Source organism: Salvelinus alpinus, chromosome 9 (genome assembly GCF_045679555.1).
Source record: "Salvelinus alpinus chromosome 9, SLU_Salpinus.1, whole genome shotgun sequence".
Taxonomy (NCBI): domain Eukaryota; kingdom Metazoa; phylum Chordata; class Actinopteri; order Salmoniformes; family Salmonidae; genus Salvelinus; species Salvelinus alpinus.
In genome coordinates, this window is record NC_092094.1 from 10,342,113 (window position 1) to 10,364,767 (window position 22,655).

A 22,655-nucleotide genomic window follows, 5' to 3' on the forward strand; every position below is an offset into this window, starting at 1 on the left:
GAAACTATGACGTAAGGAGTACAGTATGTCCCATTATCAGGGTCTGATGTTATGGAAATATACGTACAGAGAAATGTAATATATGGAAACTATGTAATACAATGTAATTTCAGTAGATAGAGAATGGATGGTGTAATGATTCTAGAATGTAGGAAAATGGCAAAAATGCATTTGCATGGTTTTTCACATTGGTGTTTTTCATGACAAAGTTACTGGTCCTGCCAAGTACTACTTTGATAGGACAAACAGCTTCCTAATGAAATATTTCTAAAATAAAACGAACAAGTATCACAATACATTAACATAATGCTTTTCACTCGTGTCCCATCAATATCTGTTGATGAAGTGGTTTGTCAACTCACTAACACACAGATCAGAATATCCCCAACCTCATATTTAGTTAAATAAATACTGTTTTCACAAAACAAAATTAACATAACAGTACGGTATCAGTTTCACAATAGCTTGCCTTATTTTATTTTTTATTAACCCATTTGTCTTCAGAGGACAAATATGTGTTTTATTTTTTATCTTGCCTTGGCTTATTCGGTCAATAGGTACTGTAGTGTTTGTCTAGCACAGGAGGTTGGTGTCACCTTAATTGGGGAGAACGGGCTCGTAATGGCTGGAAAGTAATAGTGGAATGGTCTGGTTTCCATGCGTTTGATGCCTGTTCATTCACGCCATTCTATTATTATGAGCCGTCCTCCCCTCAGCAGCCTCCACTGTTAGGTGATGTCCTTAAAAATGGGTTAGGCGGGAAGCCTATTGGGCCTAACCCATGGGAAGCCTATTGGGAAGCCATCTTTCCTAAGGAAATAGGAAAATCCTTACTAAAAATACATAATTATGATCATATTAAAAACGGACGTGGTCCCACTGCGACTGCAGCAGAGAGAGAAGGGGGGGAAGCACACCTACAACAAATACAGTACACACACACACACACAACAGTGCTGCCAGAGGCACTCTCGTGACATTGGCTCTATTTCCTCGCATCCTCTCTCCTCTACTACTTTACAGTCATATTGAAAGAGAATGTCTCAGGTCCCTCCCTAGACCTTCTTCTCCAATGTGTTTTGAGAATGAGGTAAGGAGAGAGGATGCAAGGAATTGAGGAAAGATTAAGTGAAAAACAGTCATTGAGTGATACGTCAGTGCTGTGTATTACTCCGCCTTTAGTGCTGCGTATCACTCCGCCTTCTTCTCTTTCAGCTCTTCTTTTCCTCTCAGTGCCATGCGGACGCTAGTCCAGACCTCCGTGTAAATCAGGGTGCCCAGGAAGACGACGGCAGTGCCCACCCAGTGCCAGGCGGTGAAGGGGTTCTTGAAGTAGAGGATGGAGAAGATGAGGCTGATGAACTTCCTCAGTGTGACCACCAGGGTCACAGTGAGAGAGGCACACTCTGTGGTCAGGATGAACACGCCGCGGATACACACGTATCTGAGGAGAAGGTGAAGGACTGCAAGAGGGTGATGATGATATTTAATAAATGTTCATTAATAGAAATGTTATGCTTTTTTGGGGGGGGCTCTTCTATATCCTTGCATGAGTACTATGCACAGTCATACATGTTTAAGGTGAATGTTCATAGTCTTCTAGTATGCAGAGAGCAATAGTGTGCCGTTCTTACAGCTGTATAAAAACAATCTCTACATTCATCTAATTAGTTTACAGTGGGATGAATTCCCCACCAATTATGCCCATTTGTGTTCAGTGACTACACACAAAGTGTTTCAAGTAAGAGTTACGTGACGTGAGTGAAGCCCTGTGAGGACACTTTTCTGAGGTTTTTGTCCTTAATGTTTTGTTATTGTCGATTATGTTTCGTCTCTAGGTGTACTTTAAAAACAAATAAAACAATTGCAATAATACTGTAAAAGAATGACACCGGAGGGGATGGTTGCCGTTTTACAGGCTCCAAACAAACTGTGCCATTTTGTATGTTTTTTCACATTGTTTGTAACTTATTTTGTACATAATTTGCTGCTATCGTCTCTTATGACCAAAAAGAGCTTCTGGGTATCTGAACAGCGATTATTCACCTCGAACTGGACAAAGATATTTTCTTTAATTATTCTGACACGAAGGATATACTGCTTCTCCGAGACCAGGCACAAATCCTAGATATTCGCGTGAAGAAAAGACGGAAATAGAGGGTGCGGAGATCGCGGTGCCTTGTTAGAATTTGTCGGCGAGTGGGTTATCCGCCTCTATTGGCTGACGTGCAATCACTGGAGAATAAACTGGATGATCTCTGTTCAAGACTATCCCACCAACGGGACATTAAAAACTGTAATATCTTATGTTTCACCGAGTCGTGGCTGAACGAAGACACGGATAATATACATTTGGCTGGGTTTTCCTAGCAATGGCAGCACAGAACAGCTACATCTGGTAAGACGAGGGGTGGGGGGGGTGTCTAATTGTCATTAACAGCTGGTGCGCAATGTCTAATATTAAGGAAGTCTCGAGGTATTTCTCGCCTGAGGTAGAGTACCTAATGATAAACTGTAGACCACACTATTTTTATTTATTTTTTATTTTACCGTTATTTTACCAGGTAAGTTGACTGAGAACACGTTCTCATTTGCAGCAACGACCTGGGGAATAGTTACAGGGGAGAGGAGGGGGATGAATGAGCCAATTGTAAACTGGGGATTATTAGGTGACCGTGATGGTTGAGGGCCAGATTGGGAATTTAGCCAGGACACCGGGGTTAACACCCCTACTCTTACGATAAGTGCCATGGGATCTTTAATGACCTCAGAGAGTCAGGACACCCGTTTAACGTCCCATCCGAAAGACGGCACCCTACACAGAGCAGTGTCCCCAATCACTGCCCTGGGGCATTGGGATCTTTGTTTAGACCAGAGGAAAGAGTGCCTCCTACTGGCCCTCCAACACCACTTCCAGCAGCACCTGGTCTCCCATCCAGGGACTGACCAGGACCAACCCTGCTTAGCTTCAGAAGCAAGCCAGCAGTGGTATGCAGGGTGGTACCAAGAGAGTTTATCTATATTTTTCGTAGCCATCTATTTACCACCACAAACCGATGCTGGCACAAAGACCGCACTCAGCGAGCTGTATAAGGCCATAAGCAAACAAGAAAATGCTCATCGTGAAGTGGCGCTCCTAGTAGCCGGGGCAAACTTAAATCGGTTTTACATCATTTCTACCAGCATGTCACATGTGCAACCAAAGGGGGGGGGGGGACTCTAGACCACCTTTACTCCACACACAGAGACACATACAAAGCTCTCCTTGCCCTCAATTAGGCAAATCTGACCATAATTATATCCTCCTGATTCCTGCTTACAAGCAAAAAATAAGGCAGGAAGTACCAGTGACTCGCTCAATACGGAAGTGGTCAGATGATGCGGATCCTACAGGACTGTTTCACTAGCACAGACTGGAATATGTTCCGGGATTCATCCAATGGCATTGAGCAGTATACCACCTCCGTCACCGGCTTCATCAATAAGTGCATCAACGACGTCATCCCCACAGTGACCATACTTACATATCCCAACCAGAAGTTTCAAGTTCATTGGTGTCCACATCACCAACAAAGGCACGACAACACCTTTTCCCCTCAGGAGACTGAAAAGATTTGGCATGGGTCCCCAGATCCTCAAAAAGTTCTACAGCTGCACCATCGAGAGCATCCTGACAGGTTGCATCACCGCTTGGTATGGCAACTGCTTGGAATCCGACCGTAAGGCGCTACAGAAGGTAGTGCGTATGGCCCAGGTCATCACTGGTGCCAAGCTTCCTGCAATCCAGGACCTACTGTGTCAGAGGAAGGCCCAACAAATTGTCAAAGACTCCAGTCACCCAAGTCATAGACTGTTCTCTCTGCTACTGCATGGCAAGTGGTACTGGAGCGGCAAGTCTAGGTCCAAAAGGCTCCTTAACAGCTTCTACCCCCAAGCCATAAGACTGCTGAACAACTAATCAAATGGCCACGCGGACTATTTACATTGACTCCCCCCACCTCCTCCTTTGATTTGACATTGCTGGTACTCGCTGTTAATCATCTACGCATAGTCACTTTACCTCTACCAAAATGTTCAAATGACCTCGACTAACCTGTACCCCCTGTACATAGCCTCGTTATTGTTACTTTGTGTTACTTTTCACGGTATTCTGCGCATGTGACAAATACAATTTGATTTGATCAAGGATACTGTGTGATTACGTTAATCAGCAGGTAGAGCCACATCACTGGAACAGCCTGGCCAATCACAGGAACCTCTACAGGAGCTGGAAGACAAATTACATTTAGGCTACAGCACAACAAGAGGACAACAAGAAGACAACAGGACAAGAACTCAACATAATATTACAAGAAAGACTCCAACAGACATAACATGTAAAGTCACTTCTTTACTATCATATACAGTGGGGAGAACAAGTATGATACACTGCCGAATTTGCAGGTTTTCCTACTTACAAAGCATGTAGAGGTCTGTAAATTTTATCATAGGTACACTTCAACTGTGAGAGACAGAATATAAAACAAAAATCCAGAAAATCCCATTGTATGATTTTTAAGTAATTAATTAGCATTATATTGCATGACATAAGTATTTGATCACCTACCAACCAGTAAAAATTCCAGCTCTCACAGGCCTGTTAGTTTTTCTTTAAGAAGCCCTCCTGTTCTTCACTCATTACCTGTATTAACTGGACCTGTTTGAACTCGTTACCTGTATAAAAGACACCTGTCCACATACTCAATCAAACAGACTCCAACCTCTCCACAATGGCCAAGACCAGACAGCTGTGTAAGGACATCAGGGATGAAATTGTAGACCTGCACAAGGCTGGGATGGGCTACAGGACAATAGGCAAGCAGCTTGGTGAGAAGGCAACAACTGTTGGCGCAATTATTAGAAAATGGAAGAAGTTCAAGATGACGGTCAATCACCCTCGGTCTGGGGCTCCATGCAAGATCTCACCTCGTGGGGCATCAATGATCATGAGGAAGGTGAGGGATAGGCCCAGAACTACACGGCAGGACCTGGTCAATGACCTGAAGAGAGCTGGGACCACAGTCTCAAAGAAAACCATTAGTAACACACTACGCCGTCATGGATTAAAATCTTGCAGTGCACGCAAGGTCCCCCTGCTCAAGCCAGCGCATTTCCAGGCCCGTCTGAAGTTTGCCAATGACCATCTGGATGATCCAGAGGAGGAATGGGAGAAGATCATGTGGTCTGATGAGACAAAAATAGAGCTTTTTGGTCTAAACTCCACTCGCCGTGTTTGGAGGAAGAGGAAGGATGAGTACAACCACAAAAACACCATCCCAATCGTGAAGCATGGAGGTGGAAACATCATTCTTTGGGGATGCTTTTCTGCAAAGGGGACAGGACGACTGCACCGTATTGAGGGGAGGATGGATGGGGCCATGTATCGCGAGATCTTGGTCAACAACCTCCTTCCCTTAGTAAGAGCATTGAAGATGGGTCGTGGCTGGGTCTTCCAGCATGACAACGACCCAAAACACACAGGCAGGGCAACTAAGGAGTGGCTCCGTAAGAAGCATCTCAAGGTCCTGGAGTGGCCTAGCCAGTCTCCAGACCTGAACCTAATAGAAAATCTTTGGAGGGAGCTGAAAGTCCGTAATGACCAGCGACAGCCTCGAAACCTGAAGGATCTGGAGAAGGTCTGTATGGAGGAGTGGGCCAAAATCCTTGCTGCAGTGTGTGCAAACCTGGTCAAGAACTACAGGAAACGTATGATCTCTGTAATTGCAAACAAAAGTTTCTGTACCAAATATTAAGTTCTGCTTTTCTGATGTATCAAATACTTATGTCATGCAATAAAATGCAAATTAATTACTTAAAAATCATACAATGTGATTTTCTGGATATTTGTTTTAGATTCCGTCTCTCACAGTTGAAGTGTACCTATGATAAAAAATTACAGACCTCTACATGCTTTGTAAGTAGGAAAACCTGCAAAATCGGCAGTGTATCAAATACTTCTCCCCACTGTATATATATACACACACACACAGTCGTGGCCAAAAGTTTTGAGAAAGACACATATATAAATTTTCACAAAGTCTGCTGCCTCAGTTTGTTTGATGGCAATTTGCATATACTCCAGAATGTTATGAAGAGTGATCAGATGAATTGCAATTAACTGCAGAGTCCCTCTTTGCCATGCAAATGAACTGAATCCCCCAAAAACATTTCCACTGCATTTCAGCCCTGCCACAAAAGGACCAGCTGACATCATGTCAGTGATTCTCTCGTTAACACAGGTGTGAGTGTTGACGAGGACAGGGCTGGAGATCACTCTCCCATGCTGTTTGAGTTCGAATAACACGCTGGAAGCTTCAAAAGGAGGGTGGTGCTTGGAATCATTGTTCTTCCTCTGTCAACCATGGTTACCTGCAAGGAAACACGTGCCGTCATCATTGCTTTGCACAAAAAAGGCTTCACAGGCAAGGATATTGCTGCCAGCAAGATAGCACCTAAATAAACCATTTATCGGATCATCAAGAACTTGAAGGAGAGCGGTTCAATTGTTGTGAAGAAGGCTTCAAGGCGCCCAAGAAAGTCCAGCAAGCGCCAGGACTGTCTCCTAAAGTTGATTCAGCTGCAGGATCGGGGCACCACCAGTACAGAGCTTGCTCAGGAATGGCAGCAGGCAGGTGTGAGTGCATCTGCACGCACAGTGAGGCGAAGACTTTTGGAGGATGGCCTAGTGTCAAGAAGGGCAGCAAAGAAGCCACTTCTCTCCAGGAAAAACATCAGGGAAAGACTGATATTCTGCAAAAGGTACAGGGATTGGACTGCTGAGGACTGGTATAAAGTCATTTTCTCTGATAAATCCCCTTTCCGATTGTTTGGGGCATCCGGAAAAAAGCTTGTCCGGAGAAGACAAGGTGAGCGCTACCATCAGTCCTGTGTCATGCCAACAGTAAAGCATCCTGAGACCATTCATGTGTGGGGTTGCTTCTCAGCCAAGGGAGTGGGCTCACTCACAATTTTGCCTAAGAACACAGCCATGAATAAAGAATGGTACCAACACATCCTCCGAGAGCAACTTCTCCCAACCATCCAGGAACAGTTTGGTGATGAACAATGCCTTTTCCAGCATGATGGAGCACCTTGACATAAGGCAAAGTGATAACTAAGTGGCTCGGGGAACAAAACATAGATATTTTGGGTCCATGGCCAGGAAACTCCCTAGACCTTAATCCAATTGAGAACTTGTGGTCAATCCTCAAGAGGCGGGTGGACAAACAAAACCCCACAAATTCTGACAAACTCCAAGCAAGAATGGGCTGCCATCAGTCAGGATGTGGCCCAGAAGTTAATTGACAGCATGCCAGGGCGGATTACAGAGGTCTTGAAAAAGAAGGGTCAACACTGCAAATATTGACTCTGCATCAACTTCATGTAATTGTCAATAAAATCCTTTGACACTTATGAAATACTTGTAATTATACTTCAGTATTCCATAGTAATATCTGACAAAAATATCTAAAGACACTGAAGCAGCAAACTTTGTGGAAATTCATATTTGTGTCATTCTCAAAACTTTTGGCCACGACTGTATATAAAAAACATACACACAGAACCAGTCAAAAGTTTGGACACATCTACTCATTCCCAGGGTTTTTCGTTATTTGTACTATTCTCTACATTGTGGAATAATAGTGAAGACATGAAATAACACATATGAAATCATGTAGTAACCAAAAGTGTTAAACAACTCAAAATATATTTTATATTTGAGATTCTTTAAAGTAGCCACCCTTTGCCTTGATGACAGCTTTGCACACTCATGGCATTGTTGCAACCAGCTCATGAGGTAGTCACCTGGAATGGATTCCAATTAACAGGTGTGCCAAGTCAAAAGTTAATTTGAGGAATTTCTTTCCTTCTTAATGCGTTTGAGCCAATCAGTTGTGTTTTGACAAGGTAGGGGTGGTATACAGAATATTGCCCTATTTGGTAAAATACCAAGTCCATATTATGGCAAGAACAGCTCAAATAAGCAAAGAGAAACGACAGTCCATCATTGTTTTAAGACATGAAGTTCAGTCAATCCAACACATTTCAAGAACTTTGAAAGTTCCTGCATCAGTCAAGTGCAGTCGCAAAAACCATCAAGCGCTATGATGAAACTGGCTCTCATGAGGACCGCCACAGGAAAGGAAGACCCAGAGTTACCCCTGCTGCAGAGGATAAGTTCATTAGAGTTACCTGCCTCAGAATTTGCAGCCCAAATAAATGTTTCACAGAGTTCAAGTAACAGACACATCTCAACATCAACTGTTCAAAGGTGACTGCGTGAATCAGGCCTTCATGGTCAAATTTCTGCAAAGAAACCACTACTAAAAGGACACCAATAAGAAGAAGTGACTTGCTTGGGCCAAGAAACACGAGCAATGGACATTAGACCAGTGGATATCTGTCCTTTGGTCTGAAGAGTCCAAATGTAAGATTTTTGATTCCAACCGCCGTGTTTTTGTGAGACGCAGAGTAGGTGAACGGATGATCTCTGCATGTGTGGTTCTCACCGTGAAGCATGGAGGAGGAGGTGTGATGGTGCTTTTCTGGTGACACTGGCTGTGTTTTATTTAGATTTCAAGGCACACTTATCCAGCATGGCTAACACAGCATTCTGCAGCGATACACCATCCCATCTGGTTTGCGCTATCATTTGTTTTTCAACAGGGCAATGACCCAACACACCTCCAGGCTGTGTAAGGGCTATTTGACCAAGAAGGAGAGTGATGGAGTGCAGCATCAGATGACCTGGCCTCCACAATCACCTGACCTCAACCCAATTGAGATGGTTTGTGATGAGTTGGACCGCAGAGTCAAGGAAAAGCAGCCAACAAGTGCTCAGCATATGTGGGAACTCCTTCAAGACTGTTGGAAAAGCATTCCAGGTGAAGCTGGTTGAGAGAATGCCAAGAGTGTGCAAAGCTGTCAAGGCAAAGGGCGGCTACTTTGAAGAATCTAAAATATATTTTGATTTGTTTAACAGTTTTTTGGTTACTACATGATTCCATATGTGTTATTCCATAGTTTTGATGTCTTCACTATTATTATACAATGTAGAAAATAGTACAAATAAAGAAAAACCCTTGACAATAACACACACACACACTGAACAAAATATAAACGCAACATGTAACAATTTCAACGGTTTTACTGAGTTACAGTTCATATAAGGAGTACACTTCAGTCAATTGAAATAAATTCATTAGGCCCTAATCTATGGATTTCACATGACTGGGAATACAGATATGCATCTGTTGGTCAAAGTTACCTTAAAAAATAGGTAGGGGCGTGGATCAGAAAACCAGTCAGCATCTGGTATGACCACCATTCATTTGCCTCATGCAGCGCGATAAATCTCCTTCGCATAGAGTTGATCAGGCTGTTGATTGTGGCCTGTGGAATATTGTCCCACTCCTCTTCAATGGCTGTGCGAAGTTGCTGGATATTGGCAAGAACTGGAATACGCTGTCGTACACGTCAATCCAGAGCATCCCAAACATGCTAAATGGGTGACATGTTTGGTGAGTATGCAGGCCATGGAAGAACTGGGACATTTTCTACTTCCAGGAATTGTTTACAGATCCTTGCGACATGGGGCTGTGGATTATCATGCTGAAACATGAGGTGACGGCCACGGATGAATGGCACGACAATGTGCTTTAGGATCTCGTCACGATATCTCTGTACATTCAAATTGCCATAGATAAAATGCAATTATGTTCATTGTCCGTAGCTTATGCCTGCCCAAACCATAACCCCACCATAGAGCAAACAGCTCGCCCACATGACGCCATACATGCTGTCTGTCATCTTCCCGGTACAGTTGAAACTGGGATTCATCCTTGAAGAGCACACTTCTCCAGCGTGCCAGTGGCCATCGAAGGTGAGCATTTGCCCACTGAAGTCTAACTGCAGTCCGGTCAAGACGACGAGCACGCAGATGAGTTTCCCTGAGATGGTTTCTGACAGTTTGTGCAGAAATTCTTCAATTGTACAAACCCACAGTTTCATCAGCTGTCCAGGTGATCCCGCAGGTGAAGAAGCCGGATGTGGATAGTCCTGAGCTGGTGTGGCTAAACGTGGTCTGCGGTTGTGAGGCCGGTTGGACGTACTGCCAAATTCTCTTAAAGGACATTGGATGCCGCTTATGATAGAGAAAGGAACATTAAATGATTTGGCATCAGCTCTGTTGGACATTCCTTTTATTGTCCCCAGCACAAGGTGCACCTGTGTAATGATCATGCTGTTTAATCAGCGTCTTGATATGCCACACCAGTCAGGTGGAAATACGTTTTTTGTGCGTTTGGAAAATTTCTGGAATCTTTTATTTCAGCTCATAAAATATTGGACCAACACTTTACAAGTTGCATTCATATTTTTGTTCAGTGTAGATTCAACAAAGCATAAATGACTTCAGTCAGCAAAGACAACAACAAACTTAACCTTAGATTGAGGTTTGAAGTCCTTTCACTACACTGAATGAGGATTCGAGTTGTAAAAATCTGTTAACTTTCAAATTTTCCAGGTTGTTCAGAAATCCCAGAGGTTTTTTGTAATCATGAAGAAATAAGCAGGAAGAGAATCCTCCAACTGGGCAAAAAAAAAAAAAAATTTAACTTGGGAACTGTCACGCTCGTCAGAAGAAGAACAAGGTGCAGCGTGGTACGTGTTCATGCTTCTTTATTAAAAAAAACAAAAAAAAAACGAACGTAACGTCTTGAAGGCTCACCAGAGCTAACAAAAACAACATCCCACAACCTAAAGTGACAAAACAGGCTGCCTAAGTATGATTCCCAATCAGAGACAACGATAGACAGCTGTCCCTGATTGAGAACCATACCTGGCCAAAACCTAGAATCACAAATCATAGAAATAAAGAACATAGAATGCCCACCCCAAATCACACCCTGGCCAAACCAAATAGAGACATAAAAAGGCTCTCTAAGGTCAGGGCATGACAGGAACTTTGCAACTCTACTCAATGAGGTTACTTTGACATGTTTCATTCAAATATTTGACTGTGTTTTAACTCACTGCTTTGACTGAAGAGGACACAGTGGTTGTAGATATCTGAGAACAGAAGCAGGAACCCAGGAAGAGGCAAGCAGTGCTGAGATGGCAACAACAAAACATATTACAATGTCAGAGATTATGGGTACATTTCCCAGACATAGATGAAGCCTAGTCCTAAACTAGAAAACATCCTCAATTGAGAATCTCCATTGAAATGGTTTTTTGGTCCAGGACTAAACTTAATCTGCGTCAAGGAAACTAAATGTGCAGAGAAGAGACATACAGTGGGGAGAACAAGTATTTGATACACTGCCGATTTTGCAGGTTTTCCTACTTACAAAGCATGTAGAGGTCTGTAATATTTATCATAGGTACACTTCAACTGTGAGACACGGAATCTAAAACAAAAATCCAGAAAATCACATTGTATGATTTTTAAGTAATTAATTTGCATTTTATTGCATGACATAAGTATTTGATACATCAGAAAAGCAGAACTTAATATTTGGTACAGAAACCTTTGTTTGCAATTACAGAGATCATACGTTTCCTGGAGTTCTTGACCAGGTTTGCACACACTGCAGCAGGGATTTTGTCCCACTCCTCCATACAGACCTTCTCCAGATCCTTCAGGTTTCGGGGCTGTCGCTGGGCAATACGGACTTTCAGCGCCCTCCAAAGATTTTCTATTGGGTTCAGGTCTGGAGACTGGCTAGGCCACTCCAGAACCTTGAGATGCTTCTTACGGAGCCACTCCTTAGTTTCCCTGGCTGTGTGTTTCGGGTCGTTGTCATGCTGGAAGACCCAGCCACGACCCATCTTCAATGCTCTTACTGAGGGAAGGAGGTTGTTGGCCAAGATCTCGCAATACATGGCCCCATCCATCCTCCCCTCAATACGGTGCAGTCGTCCTGTCCCCTTTGCAGAAAAGCATCCCCAAAGAATGATGTTTCCACCTCCATGCTTCACGGTTGGGATCGTGTTCTTGGGGTTGTACTCATCCTTCTTCTTCCTCCAAACACGTCGAGTGGAGTTTAGACCAAAAAGCTCAATTTTTGTCTCATCAGACCACATGACCTTCTCCCATTCCTCCTCTGGATCATCCAGATGGTCATTGGCAAACTTCAGACGGGCCTGGACATGCCCTGGCTTGAGCAGCGGGACCTTGCGTGCGCTGCAGTATTTTAATCCATGACGGCATAGTGTGTTACTAATGGTTTTCTTTGAGACTGTGGTCCCAGCTCTCTTCAGGTCATTGACCAGTTCCTGCCGTGTAGTTCTGGGCTGATCCCTCACCTTCCTCATGATCATTGATGCCCCACGAGGTGAGATCTTGCATGGAGCCCCAGACCGAGGATGATTGACCGTCATCTTGAACTTCTTCCATTTTCTAATAATTGCGCCAACAGTTGTTGCCTTCTCACCAAGCTGCTTGCCTATTGTCCTGTAGCCCATCCCAGCCTTGTGCAGGTCTACAATTTTATCCCTGATGTCCTTACACAGCTCTCTGGTCTTGGCCATTGTGGAGAGGTTGGAGTCTGTTTGATTGAGTATGTGGACAGGTGTCTTTTATACAGGTAACGAGTTCAAACAGGTGCAGTTAATACAGGTAATGAGTGGAGAACAGGAGGGCTTCTTAAAGAAAAACTAACAGGTCTGTGAGAGCCGAAATTCTTACTGGTTGGAAGGTGATCAAATACTTATGTCTTGCAATAAAATGCAAATTAATTACTTAAAAATCATACAATGTGATTTTCTGGATTTTTGTTTTAGATTCCGTCTCTCATAGTTGAAGTGTACCTATGATAAAAATTACAGACCTCTACATGCTTTGTAAGTAGGAAAACCTGCAAAATCGGCAGTGTATCAAATACTTGTTCTCCCCACTGTACATAGAGGTACAGTACAAATCAAGCAATGCACACAAAACACTGACAATTCAGCAACTCTGTTTGCAGCAAATGTTAAGGATTAGGCTTTGTACTATTGTATGGTGGAGCATTATGTTTGGTGAGAGAAGCAAAGCTTTTTAATCTCCCTTGCCAGGGGATACACGACAATCACTTTTGTTAGTTACTTTGCTTGAAGAAGTGTACGGCATCTGTCAGGTATGAAATGCATTGCATACAGGAGTTTGGGGTTGACACTAGGGCTGTGATGATACCACTACTGCGATATTTTTTCCAAGGCAAAAAATGAAAACACAAAGCAGACAAAACTCTTGGTCCTTTTTTTAACCTGCTGTATGTAAAATATTGTGTGCTATAGCTTGATAAAATGAATAAATGTGTCTCTGGATGACAACATTAGGGATAATTTCCACTTTGTGTTCTGTTTGCTTGCCACGTTACTAAAGAGTAAATGAGTTGATGGTATCGTCTAAGCCCTGGTTGACACTCACATTGTAGAAGAGAGCCTCCTTGGAGTGTTTGCCATACTGCTTGTACAGGGTCTCCTGGAAAATGCCCATTCTCGCAGACATGAGCAGAGCAAAGGTCAACATGGCGATCCCTAGAATAACAACAAAGCTAGGTCAGAAAATGAAGTGGATCATGGTTGAGATACTGATACCACACACACACACACACACACACACACACACACACACACACACACACACACACACACACACACACACACACACACACACACACACACACACACTTTTCAAACACTGAAGGAAGTTTGTTTTGTTTAGCTTGACTCCCCAGAGTCAGATGAACTTGTGGATACCACATTACATTGTATGAAGGAAGTTAGAGGTAGTTTCACGAACCAATGCTTATCAATGCTTAGTGTTAGCACAATGCCTGGAAGTCTTTGGGATCAGCTAGTATGTAAACATTAAATAGGGAATTGGATAGGTAATGCACCAGGGGCGGAATTCTGAGTTGAGATCTGCAGGCGTAAATAGAATTTATGCAAATCAAGTCATTTCACATGAATTTGTGGTTTATTTATGTGATTGTTAGTGTTGTGCATGCGTATCTCAAGCATTTTTCCACCCGAGTGTCGCAGCGGTCTAAGGCACTGCATCGCAGTGCAAGAGGCATCACTACAGTCCCTGGTTCGAATCCAGGCTGATTGGGAGTCCCATAGGGCGGCGCACAATTGGCCCAGCATCGTCTGGGTTTGTCTGGGGTAGGCCGTCATTGTAAATAAGAATGTGTTCTTAACTCACTTGCCTGGTTAAATAAAGGTTAAATAAAAACTGTCAACTGAAACAATAAGTGGCCAGTTCTCGGTTAAAAGGTAGTCAGTCCCAACTTGTCTGGGCTCAGGTAACGATCTCAATATCAAAAATGCAAGTCAACAAAGACTTCTGGCTGAGTGGGAGTGATGACTCACTCAAATCAATCCTGTACACACCCAACAGTCCATGGCAAACTTACCTAGCAGCCAGTGCAGGAAGGCATAAACATCTTGTTCCTCTGAGCCCTCGGCCCCTGTGTTCTGCACAAGGAAAAACAGAGGTCACTAAATAGCACAGCGTAACGTATTATGTTGTTCTGTGTTGAGTTAAAGATCTCACTGTACACTATGAACATGTACTGTAGGTGTGTAACAAAGTGTTGCAACTGCGTAACAATGTTATTAACAACTCTGCTACAACACAACTGTGAAGCTGCAACCCACAATGCACTTTATATGGAAGAAAAGTGTGTGGTTGAACAGAAACATCTTAATGAGGACCTCACCACTTGTCTGGCGGACATAATGGTGCATATGAAGATACCCAGAGACACCATCGCTATGGAGAGATATTTACTCATTGAATACCTGCAGGGGAAAGATGCAGTACCTGGTTTTAGAACCTTCCTATCAGAGTTTGGATAACCAGATAAACTATAAGATCTATAAAAAATATAGTTAAGCTCATAAGATCACAATTATAAACAGCAGTCTGAGCATGCAAAAGATATTAGGCAGGGATGTATACCTTTTCTTCAGAATTATTATACCCAGGATCATATTAGCTATTAATGATCCCTGTGGAGATATAACACACAAAGCACACGCTTAGTCAACCAATAAGAGATTTTAGATGGTAATAGGTGGTATGAGGCATCAGACATTGAGTTAAAGTTAGGCTATAAGGAAATTGATTTGGACTAAGGAAATTGATATACTTACAGATCTGAAGATCATGTGCAGAGGCATAGCGATATTGAAGTTGAGGGCATAGTTGTTGATCACACTGACAGTGAAGAACATGGTCACCATGATCACATAGTTGCTATAAAGAAACACAAAGTTTGAATGAAAACTGTGCTTCTCATCTCATTCTTAATAGACATACAGACGGACAGACCGGCGGACGGACCGACACGCAGACAGACAAGCAGACAACAAAATGATAACTAGACATACAGACGTTAGGCTACCTCATTGGAATAGCTGGTTTCTTTCTTCCAAAGTTCGTCTCGAAGATGAACCCCTCCAATGCAATGAAGGCAAATTGAGCAAAGGTCACTATGTTGCCACATCCTGGAAACGTTCTGGGAGTAGGCAGAATGCATTAAAAGTGTGCATGAATAGTATAAATTAGTAGGAAATATGCTAGCCTACATAATAGATTATTGTAATGTAAGCGAAACATCATCTTAGCTATACAACCAAAGAATGCAGAAATACTGGAAAGATTTAACCTAATTTAACCATGGAAGCTAGTAGCCTAGTCTAGCGCTGTCAATAGTTCATTCGTTCAGTTAATAACTGACCTTACAAGTAGTTCCAGAAACACAACATTGCTGCAGCACCCAACAAAAACAAGAAGTACTGCAAAAATGGTGTTCATGTTTGCAGTTATCGGTAAAAACTTTGTCGAAAATTATATACGTTACTTGTTCAAGAGTATTTCTAACGAGGACATTGTGTAAACACAGGTTCCTGCCCGAGATAAAGCTAGATAAATAAGTTGGTACGCATGGGTATTGTAGTTTTCACAGGGATAACCACATTTCCCATAAAGATAGTCTTGTTCAAAGAAATCTGAACTGCAGAGAGCCTTGATAGAAAGAACGTCCAAGTGGTAGTAGCTTAAATATTTACAAATAGATCCCCATTTTCTACAACAAGGAACAACAAAATTGCATCTACGCAGCACTGCGCATAACTGATTCCTGCGAACGTATCATTTGAGCGTACGTGCGTGGTTCCAGAAGACGTGGCGCCAGCTTCTCTCCTCTGCTGTCAACAAGCTTCACACAACAGAGACTGCTAGTTAGCTATCTAACGATTATTGAATGAGCAGTAGTTATTGGCCAATTGCTACACTGCAGCCAAAATGATCTCTCTAACGGATTCACAAAGTAAGACCATTTAATTTCTAAATGAAATGTTTTAAGCTTGTTTCTTCGCTTTGTGTACTACTTCTTCTAGCTAGCCATAATTTAATGAATGGGACCAGTTGGGCCTATCGCCCTATTTTATGAGCTTCAATGCTAGTCATATCATTGCAGCTAGGCATCGCTAGTTAGAAGAATCTGTACTGTAGTTCGTACTCATGAGTTCCCTGATCTGCAGACTGAGTGCCATATGTATGAATGAATGAATGAATGAATGAATGAATGAATGAATGAATGAATGAAGGTGTCAATCAATGTCAATGGAAAGCGTAAGTTCACTATGTATTGACATCTATTTTGGCTCCACAGAGATCGGGATGGGGTTGACAGGCTTCGGCGTGTTCTTCCTCTTCTTCGGTATGGTCCTGTTTTTTGACAAAGTTCTTCTTGCCATTGGAAATGTGAGTTACAGCCCAAGCCTACATAATCATAATGGTATGAAATGTGAGTTACAGGCCAAGCCTACATAATCATAATGGTATGCCATAGATGCCCCTCTGTGTGTATGTGCACCAACTTTCTTTATGGTAAAGTAACAATAATGACGTATTTCTGCTGCTATACTCCTTACTCTCTGGAAGAAACACTTTCAGCTATTGTTGTGGAGGCCTTTGATGATTCTCTGTTGTAATGCATGGCGACACTTCCTTAGCGACAGTATTATCAGGGTTTCTGATCAAACCATCGTGTCAGGACCTGTCTAGCTGGTATTATTGGTATGTGACCTCCAGCAGTTTGTATAGCTAAATTAAGTGATATGACATACTGTACTGCATTAACTTTGCATCCAAAATGATTTCACTACCTCACCACTACCTTTCACCTGAAGTGAAATAACAGTGAACTGTAGCTACACTGAACAAAAATATGAATGTAAAGTGTTGGTCCCAGGTTTCATGAGCTGAAATAAAATATCCCGGAAATGTTCCATATGCACATAAAGCTTATTTCTCTCAAATGTTTGGCAAAAATGTGTTTATATCCCTGTTAGTGAGCATTTATATTTTGCCAAGATAATCCGTCCGTCCACCTGACAGTTGTGACATATCAAGACGCTGATTAAACAGCATGATCATTACACAGGTGCACCTTGTGCTGGGGACAATAAAATGCCACTCTAAAATTTGCAGTTTTGTCACATGCCACAGATGTCTCAAGTTTTGAGGGTGTGTGCAATTTGCATGCTGACTGCAGGGATGTCCACCAGAGCTGTTTCCAGAGAATATAATGTTAATTTCTCGACTATAACCCACCTACAATGTTGTTTTAGAGAATTTGGCCGTAAGTACAACTGGCCTCACACCCGCAGACCATGTGTATGGTGTCGTGTGGGCGAGCGGTTTGCTGATGTCAACGTTGTGAACATAGGGCCCCATGGTGGCGGTGGGGTTATGGTATGGGTAGGCATAAGCTACTGACAACACAATCAACTCTGGTCAACTGGTCAACTCTATGCGAAGAGGTGTTGCGCTGCATGAGGCAAATAAATGGTGGTCACACCAGATACTGACTGGTTTTCTGATCCAAGGGATCTGTGACCAACATATACATATCTGTATTCCCAGTCATGTGAAATCCATAGATTAGGGCCAAATGAATGTTTTTCAATTGACTGATTTCCATATATGAACTGTAACTCGGTAAAATCTTTGAAATTGTAGCATGTTGAATTTATATTTGAGTTCCGCTGCAAACCAACCATTCCAGGGTTTTTTTTTTTTAGTTTTATTTTACTTGCTGTGTTGTATTCACTTCACCTCCATGGCCTTTTATATTTTTATTTATTTATTTTATTTATTTATACATATATTTGTTTGCCTTCACCTCCCTTATCTCACCTCACTTGCTCACATTGTATATAGACTTATTTTTTTTTCACTGTATTATTGACTATATGTTTGTTTTACTCCATGTGTAACTATGTGTTGTTGTATGTGTCGAACTGCTTTGCTTTATCTTGGCCAGGTCGCAATTGTAAATGAGAACGTGTTCTCAATTTGCCTACCTGGTTAAATAAAGGTTAAATAAAAAAAATAAAAATAAATATTTGAGTTCAGTATAAATCAGTTTGGATGCAGCCAGGCTAGTACTGCCAATCCTCTGTTCATTTATTTTCCCTGTGTTTGTGTGTCAGATATTGTTTGTAGCAGGCCTAGCCTTTGTCATCGGCTTGGAGCGTACCTTCAAATTCTTCTTCCAGAGACACAAATTTAAAGCCACCAGTTTCTTCCTGGGGGGTGTGGTCGTGGTTCTGATTGGCTGGCCCATCATTGGCGTGGTGCTGGAGATCTATGGCTTCTTCCTCTTATTCAGGTGAGTTGGTCTGAGATGAAAGTTGGTCAAAAAATGGGCTAATCTCAAGTTTTTTCCTTGCTTCCTCTCTCCTTGTCTAATCAAAATATCAGAGGGAAGCGATGAGAGCTTTGGAGGAGAAACAACCTTATATATTCTCCTCCAGTGCTCTCCCGTTTGCTTCCCTCTGATATTTTGGGAAGGTGGGGTGTGAAATATCAAGGATGTGATGAATCAAGAAAAATACTTTTGAATTTCACCCTAAATGATAGTCCTCCTCAGTCTCTCACCTCTCTATGCCACTCTCTTCTCTTTTCCAGGGGCTTTTTCCCAGTGGCAGTAGGCTTCATCAGGAGGGTGCCTGTCCTCGGGTCCATACTCAACCTCCCAGGGATTAGTGGAGTAAGTATCACGTTTATTTGCTGTGTGTAATGTGGCAAAGTTCATAGAATTGCCAGTCAGCTGTTTTTGTCTCCTTGCTTTTTTTCATCACTGTGCCTGTTTTCGTGGGTGGGGGGGGGGGGGGTGGGGTTCCAGATGCACATTAAGCCTAGTCCTTGACTAAAAAGTGCTTAAATGGAGATTCTCCGTTGAGCTTGATTTTTAGTCTACGACTAGGCTTAATCTGTGACCGGGAAACCAGCCCCTGAATTGGTAAGATTGTGGTTTACTGATAATCAAATTCTCTCTTCTTCAGTTGGTGGACAAAGTCAGCGACAGCAACAATATGGTATAACAGTGACAACCTTTGGATTGGAGGATATTACATCGCTTAAATCTATTTATAATGGGGACTTTGTTCCCTACTGGTCAACTACTATTGGTCAACACAAGTTAAAGGTCAAAGCTGTGAATCAAAAACCTCTTTCTGTTCAAAGAAATATAATGTTATTTTGGGCAGGTGTATGAATACGACTGGCATCGTAAAGTTTATTTTGACAATAAGGAAACGGCTTCGTAAGCCGGTTGCCATTGATGGACATTGTTACTAAAGGACTACTTTATTTCGAAGCCCAATGGGTGAATTGGGCCCTTTTTGTGTTACTGTCCGTTCCTGATCGACTGATGATGATGATTGACATGTGACTGGACCAACCACTGGAATGGACATCTCTATGGAGGAGTCTGGAATCTGTTACAGATGCCTTCTACATTGATAGATATGTTCTAGATTGGAATGTTGTGCCTGTAGCGTCACGAAGAAAATAGTTTTTGGGTTACCTTGATGATGAAGAAGCGTTTCTGAAGATTTTGTACGGCTGTTGAACACAGCTTGTTTTACACCTGGGGCCTATTCTGGAGGCTGTAGCGTTACAGAACGCTCAGATAGAAATGTATAGAGTAGAACAGATATGATTGTCAGAGAATTACGTCAGCTCTGCTTATTCTATTTCTATCTGCACTGTTCAGAATGTTCAGCGTCACTGAATACACACCTGCTACACCTGCCCATGAATGGTATCCGGAGCTGTTGTAGATAAATAGCCCTGAGCGCACAACGGGTACATTTGTTTTAGCGCGCCCAGAGCACCGTGTGAGCTGAATTTTCAAATTTGAGTCTATTCCATTGGTCCTACAGGAAATCTCCACCCACCCGGGACACTGCGCGAGCTAAAACAAATGCCTCCAATACTACAAATGTGTCTCTACAGCCCAGATACTGCTGGTCTCACAGCTTGGCTTTACAAGTCACTTTCTATTTAATGTATTAAGAGGCTTGTTGTCAGAGAGATGTTTTACTCAATGTACAGTATCTTTTGTAAATACATGCTTGAAATAAAGTATGTTTTTAAAATTCTGTTTGTCAGACAAATTTGTTTTAATGACACATGAAATTCAGATGACAGTAATGTAGATTAAAATAACCGTAAATTCTGCTTTAAATTGGATTGTCGATTATGGCAACCCGCCGCACCTCTCTGTTTCAGAGGGGTTGGGTTAAATGCGGAAGAAACATTTCAGTTGAATGCATTCAGTTGTACAACTGACTAGGTATCCCCCTTTCATTCGTAACATGTATAATTAGGAACAATAAACGGGATAATCCAGTGAACACAGGTTATACATACTCTGTTTTCTATGTATGCCCTAATGAAAGTTCAAAGATCAAATGTTAATGCTCCCCATAACTGCATGGATACTGTCCATAACGCAGGGAAGAGTCCCCCCCCCTCCAAAAAAAACAAACTAATAAAAGCTTTTAAATCTGAATCGGATATCTCCAACCTGTGGATGAACTTTCTGTCTCAGAAGTAATGACAGTTCACAGTTAGTGCACAATGGGTTATAATAATACCCAGTTCACAGCTAATGAGGGACCAGGGACAGTCAAGACAGTTAAGAAGCTAATGAGGGACCAGGGACAGTCAAGACAGTTAAGAAGCTAATGAAGGACCAGTGAAGACAGTTAAGAAGCTAATGAGGGAACAGTGAAGACAGTTAAGAAGCTAATGAGGGACCAGGGACAGTCAAGACAGTTAAGAAGCTAATGAGGGACCAGGGACAGTCAAGACAGTTAAGAAGCTAATGAAGGACCAGTGAAGACAGTTAAGAAGCTAATGAGGGACCAGTGAAGACAGTTAAGAAGCTAATGAGGGACCAGGGAAGACAGTTAAGAAGCTAATGAGGGACCAGTGAAGACAGTTAAGAAGCTAATGAGGGACCAGTGAAGACAGTTAAGAATCTAATGAGGGACCAGTGAAGACAGTTAAGAAGCTAATGAGGCCCCAGTGAAGACAGTTAAGAAGCTAATGAAGGACCAGTGAAGACAGTTAAGAAGCTAATGAAGGACCAGTGAAGACAGTTAAGAAGCTAATGAGGGACCAGGGAAGACAGTTAAGAAGCTAATGAGGGACCAGTGAAGACAGTTAAGAAGCTAATGAGGGACCAGTGAAGACAGTTAAGAATCTAATGAGGGACCAGTGAAGACAGTTAAGAAGCTAATGAGGAACCCGTGAAGACAGTTAAGAAGCTAATGAGGCCCCAGTGAAGACAGTTAAGAAGCTAATGAAGGACCAGTGAAGACAGTTAAGAAGCTAATGAAGGACCAGTGAAGACAGTTAAGAAGCTAATGAGGGACCAGTGAAGACAGTTAAGAAGCTAATGAGGGACCAGTGAAGACAGTTAAGAAGCTAATGAGGGACCAGTGAAGACAGTTAAGAAGCTAATGAGGGACCAGTGAAGACAGTTAAGAAGCTAATGAGGGACCAGGGAAGACAGTTAAGAAGCTAATGAGGGACCAGTGAAGACGGTTAAGAAGCCAACGGTTTTTGTTATAGATGCAACTACCATATTTAGTGGAGAGCAACTGAATAAAAACCTCCTATAGAAATGAAAGTGAGTAGACTATTTGGCTCGATACTGATGTGCTTTGATAGAGTATATCAGAATCTGAGCTCTCTTCTGGGCTAAAAAATGCATTTTGAATAATAGTACTTTTCATTGACAACTGGTGGCTGAAAGAGTTTGCAATTGTATTCTTATTCTGTTTTGTGGGGACATGTTCCCCCCCAAAAAATGTATGCACCCATATTGGTATATCAGGGTGCTTTTACAGTAGCCTACAAATATTTTCCTCACAAAATAATGAATGATATAAAGACAAAAACATTTTCTTGTTACAAAGTGTTCACACCTCAACGACTCCCTCGCGCTACTCTTGGTGACATTGGTGTCTCCTTCTCGGAGCGTGCCCCAAGGTAACAGCATTTTAGGCACAGCCTACAGACTGCTCAAAACTAGAATTTTGGTTGAGTTTGAATGGGTATTGAAAATAAGTTACAGTAACATACCTTTTGTCCTTGATTTCAGCGGAGAAACTGTTCTTCTCAGGCCATGATCTACTTAAAAAGGCATACAAAGATCCTTCTTTTTTCTTGAGTAAAGTGATTGTGTAACGTCTATGGTTGCCCAAATAGTCGTTCGGCAATACAACTATTTATGCATTTGTTACATTATGTGAAT

General features: G+C 42.3%; 2 protein-coding genes across 3 annotated transcripts; one reads left to right on the forward strand and one right to left on the reverse strand.

The window, feature by feature from the left end:
• Positions 1-449: 449 nt before the first annotated feature.
• Positions 450-16,010, reverse strand: LOC139584286 (UDP-xylose and UDP-N-acetylglucosamine transporter). Of its 2 annotated transcripts, XM_071415949.1 has the most exons (10): positions 15,774-16,010; positions 15,438-15,551; positions 15,187-15,289; positions 14,993-15,042; positions 14,751-14,832; positions 14,445-14,505; positions 13,454-13,563; positions 11,074-11,149; positions 4,192-4,267; positions 450-1,444 (listed from the first exon to the last, which is right to left on the reverse strand). In XM_071415949.1, exons 1-10 carry the CDS (start codon positions 15,848-15,850, stop codon positions 1,192-1,194), a joined length of 1,002 nt encoding a protein of 333 aa, XP_071272050.1. In that variant the 5' UTR covers positions 15,851-16,010; the 3' UTR covers positions 450-1,191. The 2 variants fall into 2 exon arrangements, with proteins under 2 accessions (XP_071272050.1, XP_071272052.1); XM_071415951.1 differs by lacking the exons at positions 14,751-14,832; positions 14,993-15,042 and having other exon boundaries at positions 15,774-15,988.
• Positions 16,011-16,155: 145 nt separating this feature from the next.
• On the forward strand, positions 16,156-20,490 carry LOC139584287 (vesicle transport protein GOT1B-like). Its single transcript, XM_071415952.1, has 5 exons — positions 16,156-16,364; positions 16,710-16,801; positions 18,535-18,713; positions 19,013-19,094; positions 19,390-20,490. The coding sequence occupies exons 1-5, from the start codon at positions 16,340-16,342 to the stop codon at positions 19,426-19,428; spliced, it is 417 nt and encodes a 138-aa protein (XP_071272053.1). The 5' UTR covers positions 16,156-16,339; the 3' UTR covers positions 19,429-20,490.
• The last annotated feature ends 2,165 nt before the right edge of the window (positions 20,491-22,655 follow it).

Excerpts from the sequence above, each read along its gene's own strand:
- LOC139584287 (XM_071415952.1), top strand. The coding sequence starts at position 16,340 with ATGATCTCTCTAACGGATTCACAAA. Across the intron at positions 16,365-16,709 it reads CTCTCTAACGGATTCACAAA|AGATCGGGATGGGGTTGACA; the intron begins GTAAGACCATTT and ends TTGGCTCCACAG. Across the intron at positions 19,095-19,389 it reads ACCTCCCAGGGATTAGTGGA|TTGGTGGACAAAGTCAGCGA; the intron begins GTAAGTATCACG and ends TCTCTTCTTCAG.
- LOC139584286 (XM_071415949.1), bottom strand. The coding sequence starts at position 15,850 with ATGAACACCATTTTTGCAGTACTTCTTGTTTTTGTTGGGTGCTGCAGC. Across the intron at positions 13,564-14,444 it reads CTTCCTGCACTGGCTGCTAG|GGATCGCCATGTTGACCTTT; the intron begins GTAAGTTTGCCA and ends TTGTTATTCTAG. Across the intron at positions 11,150-13,453 it reads AGGAGGCTCTCTTCTACAAT|CACTGCTTGCCTCTTCCTGG; the intron begins GTGAGTGTCAAC and ends TTGCCATCTCAG.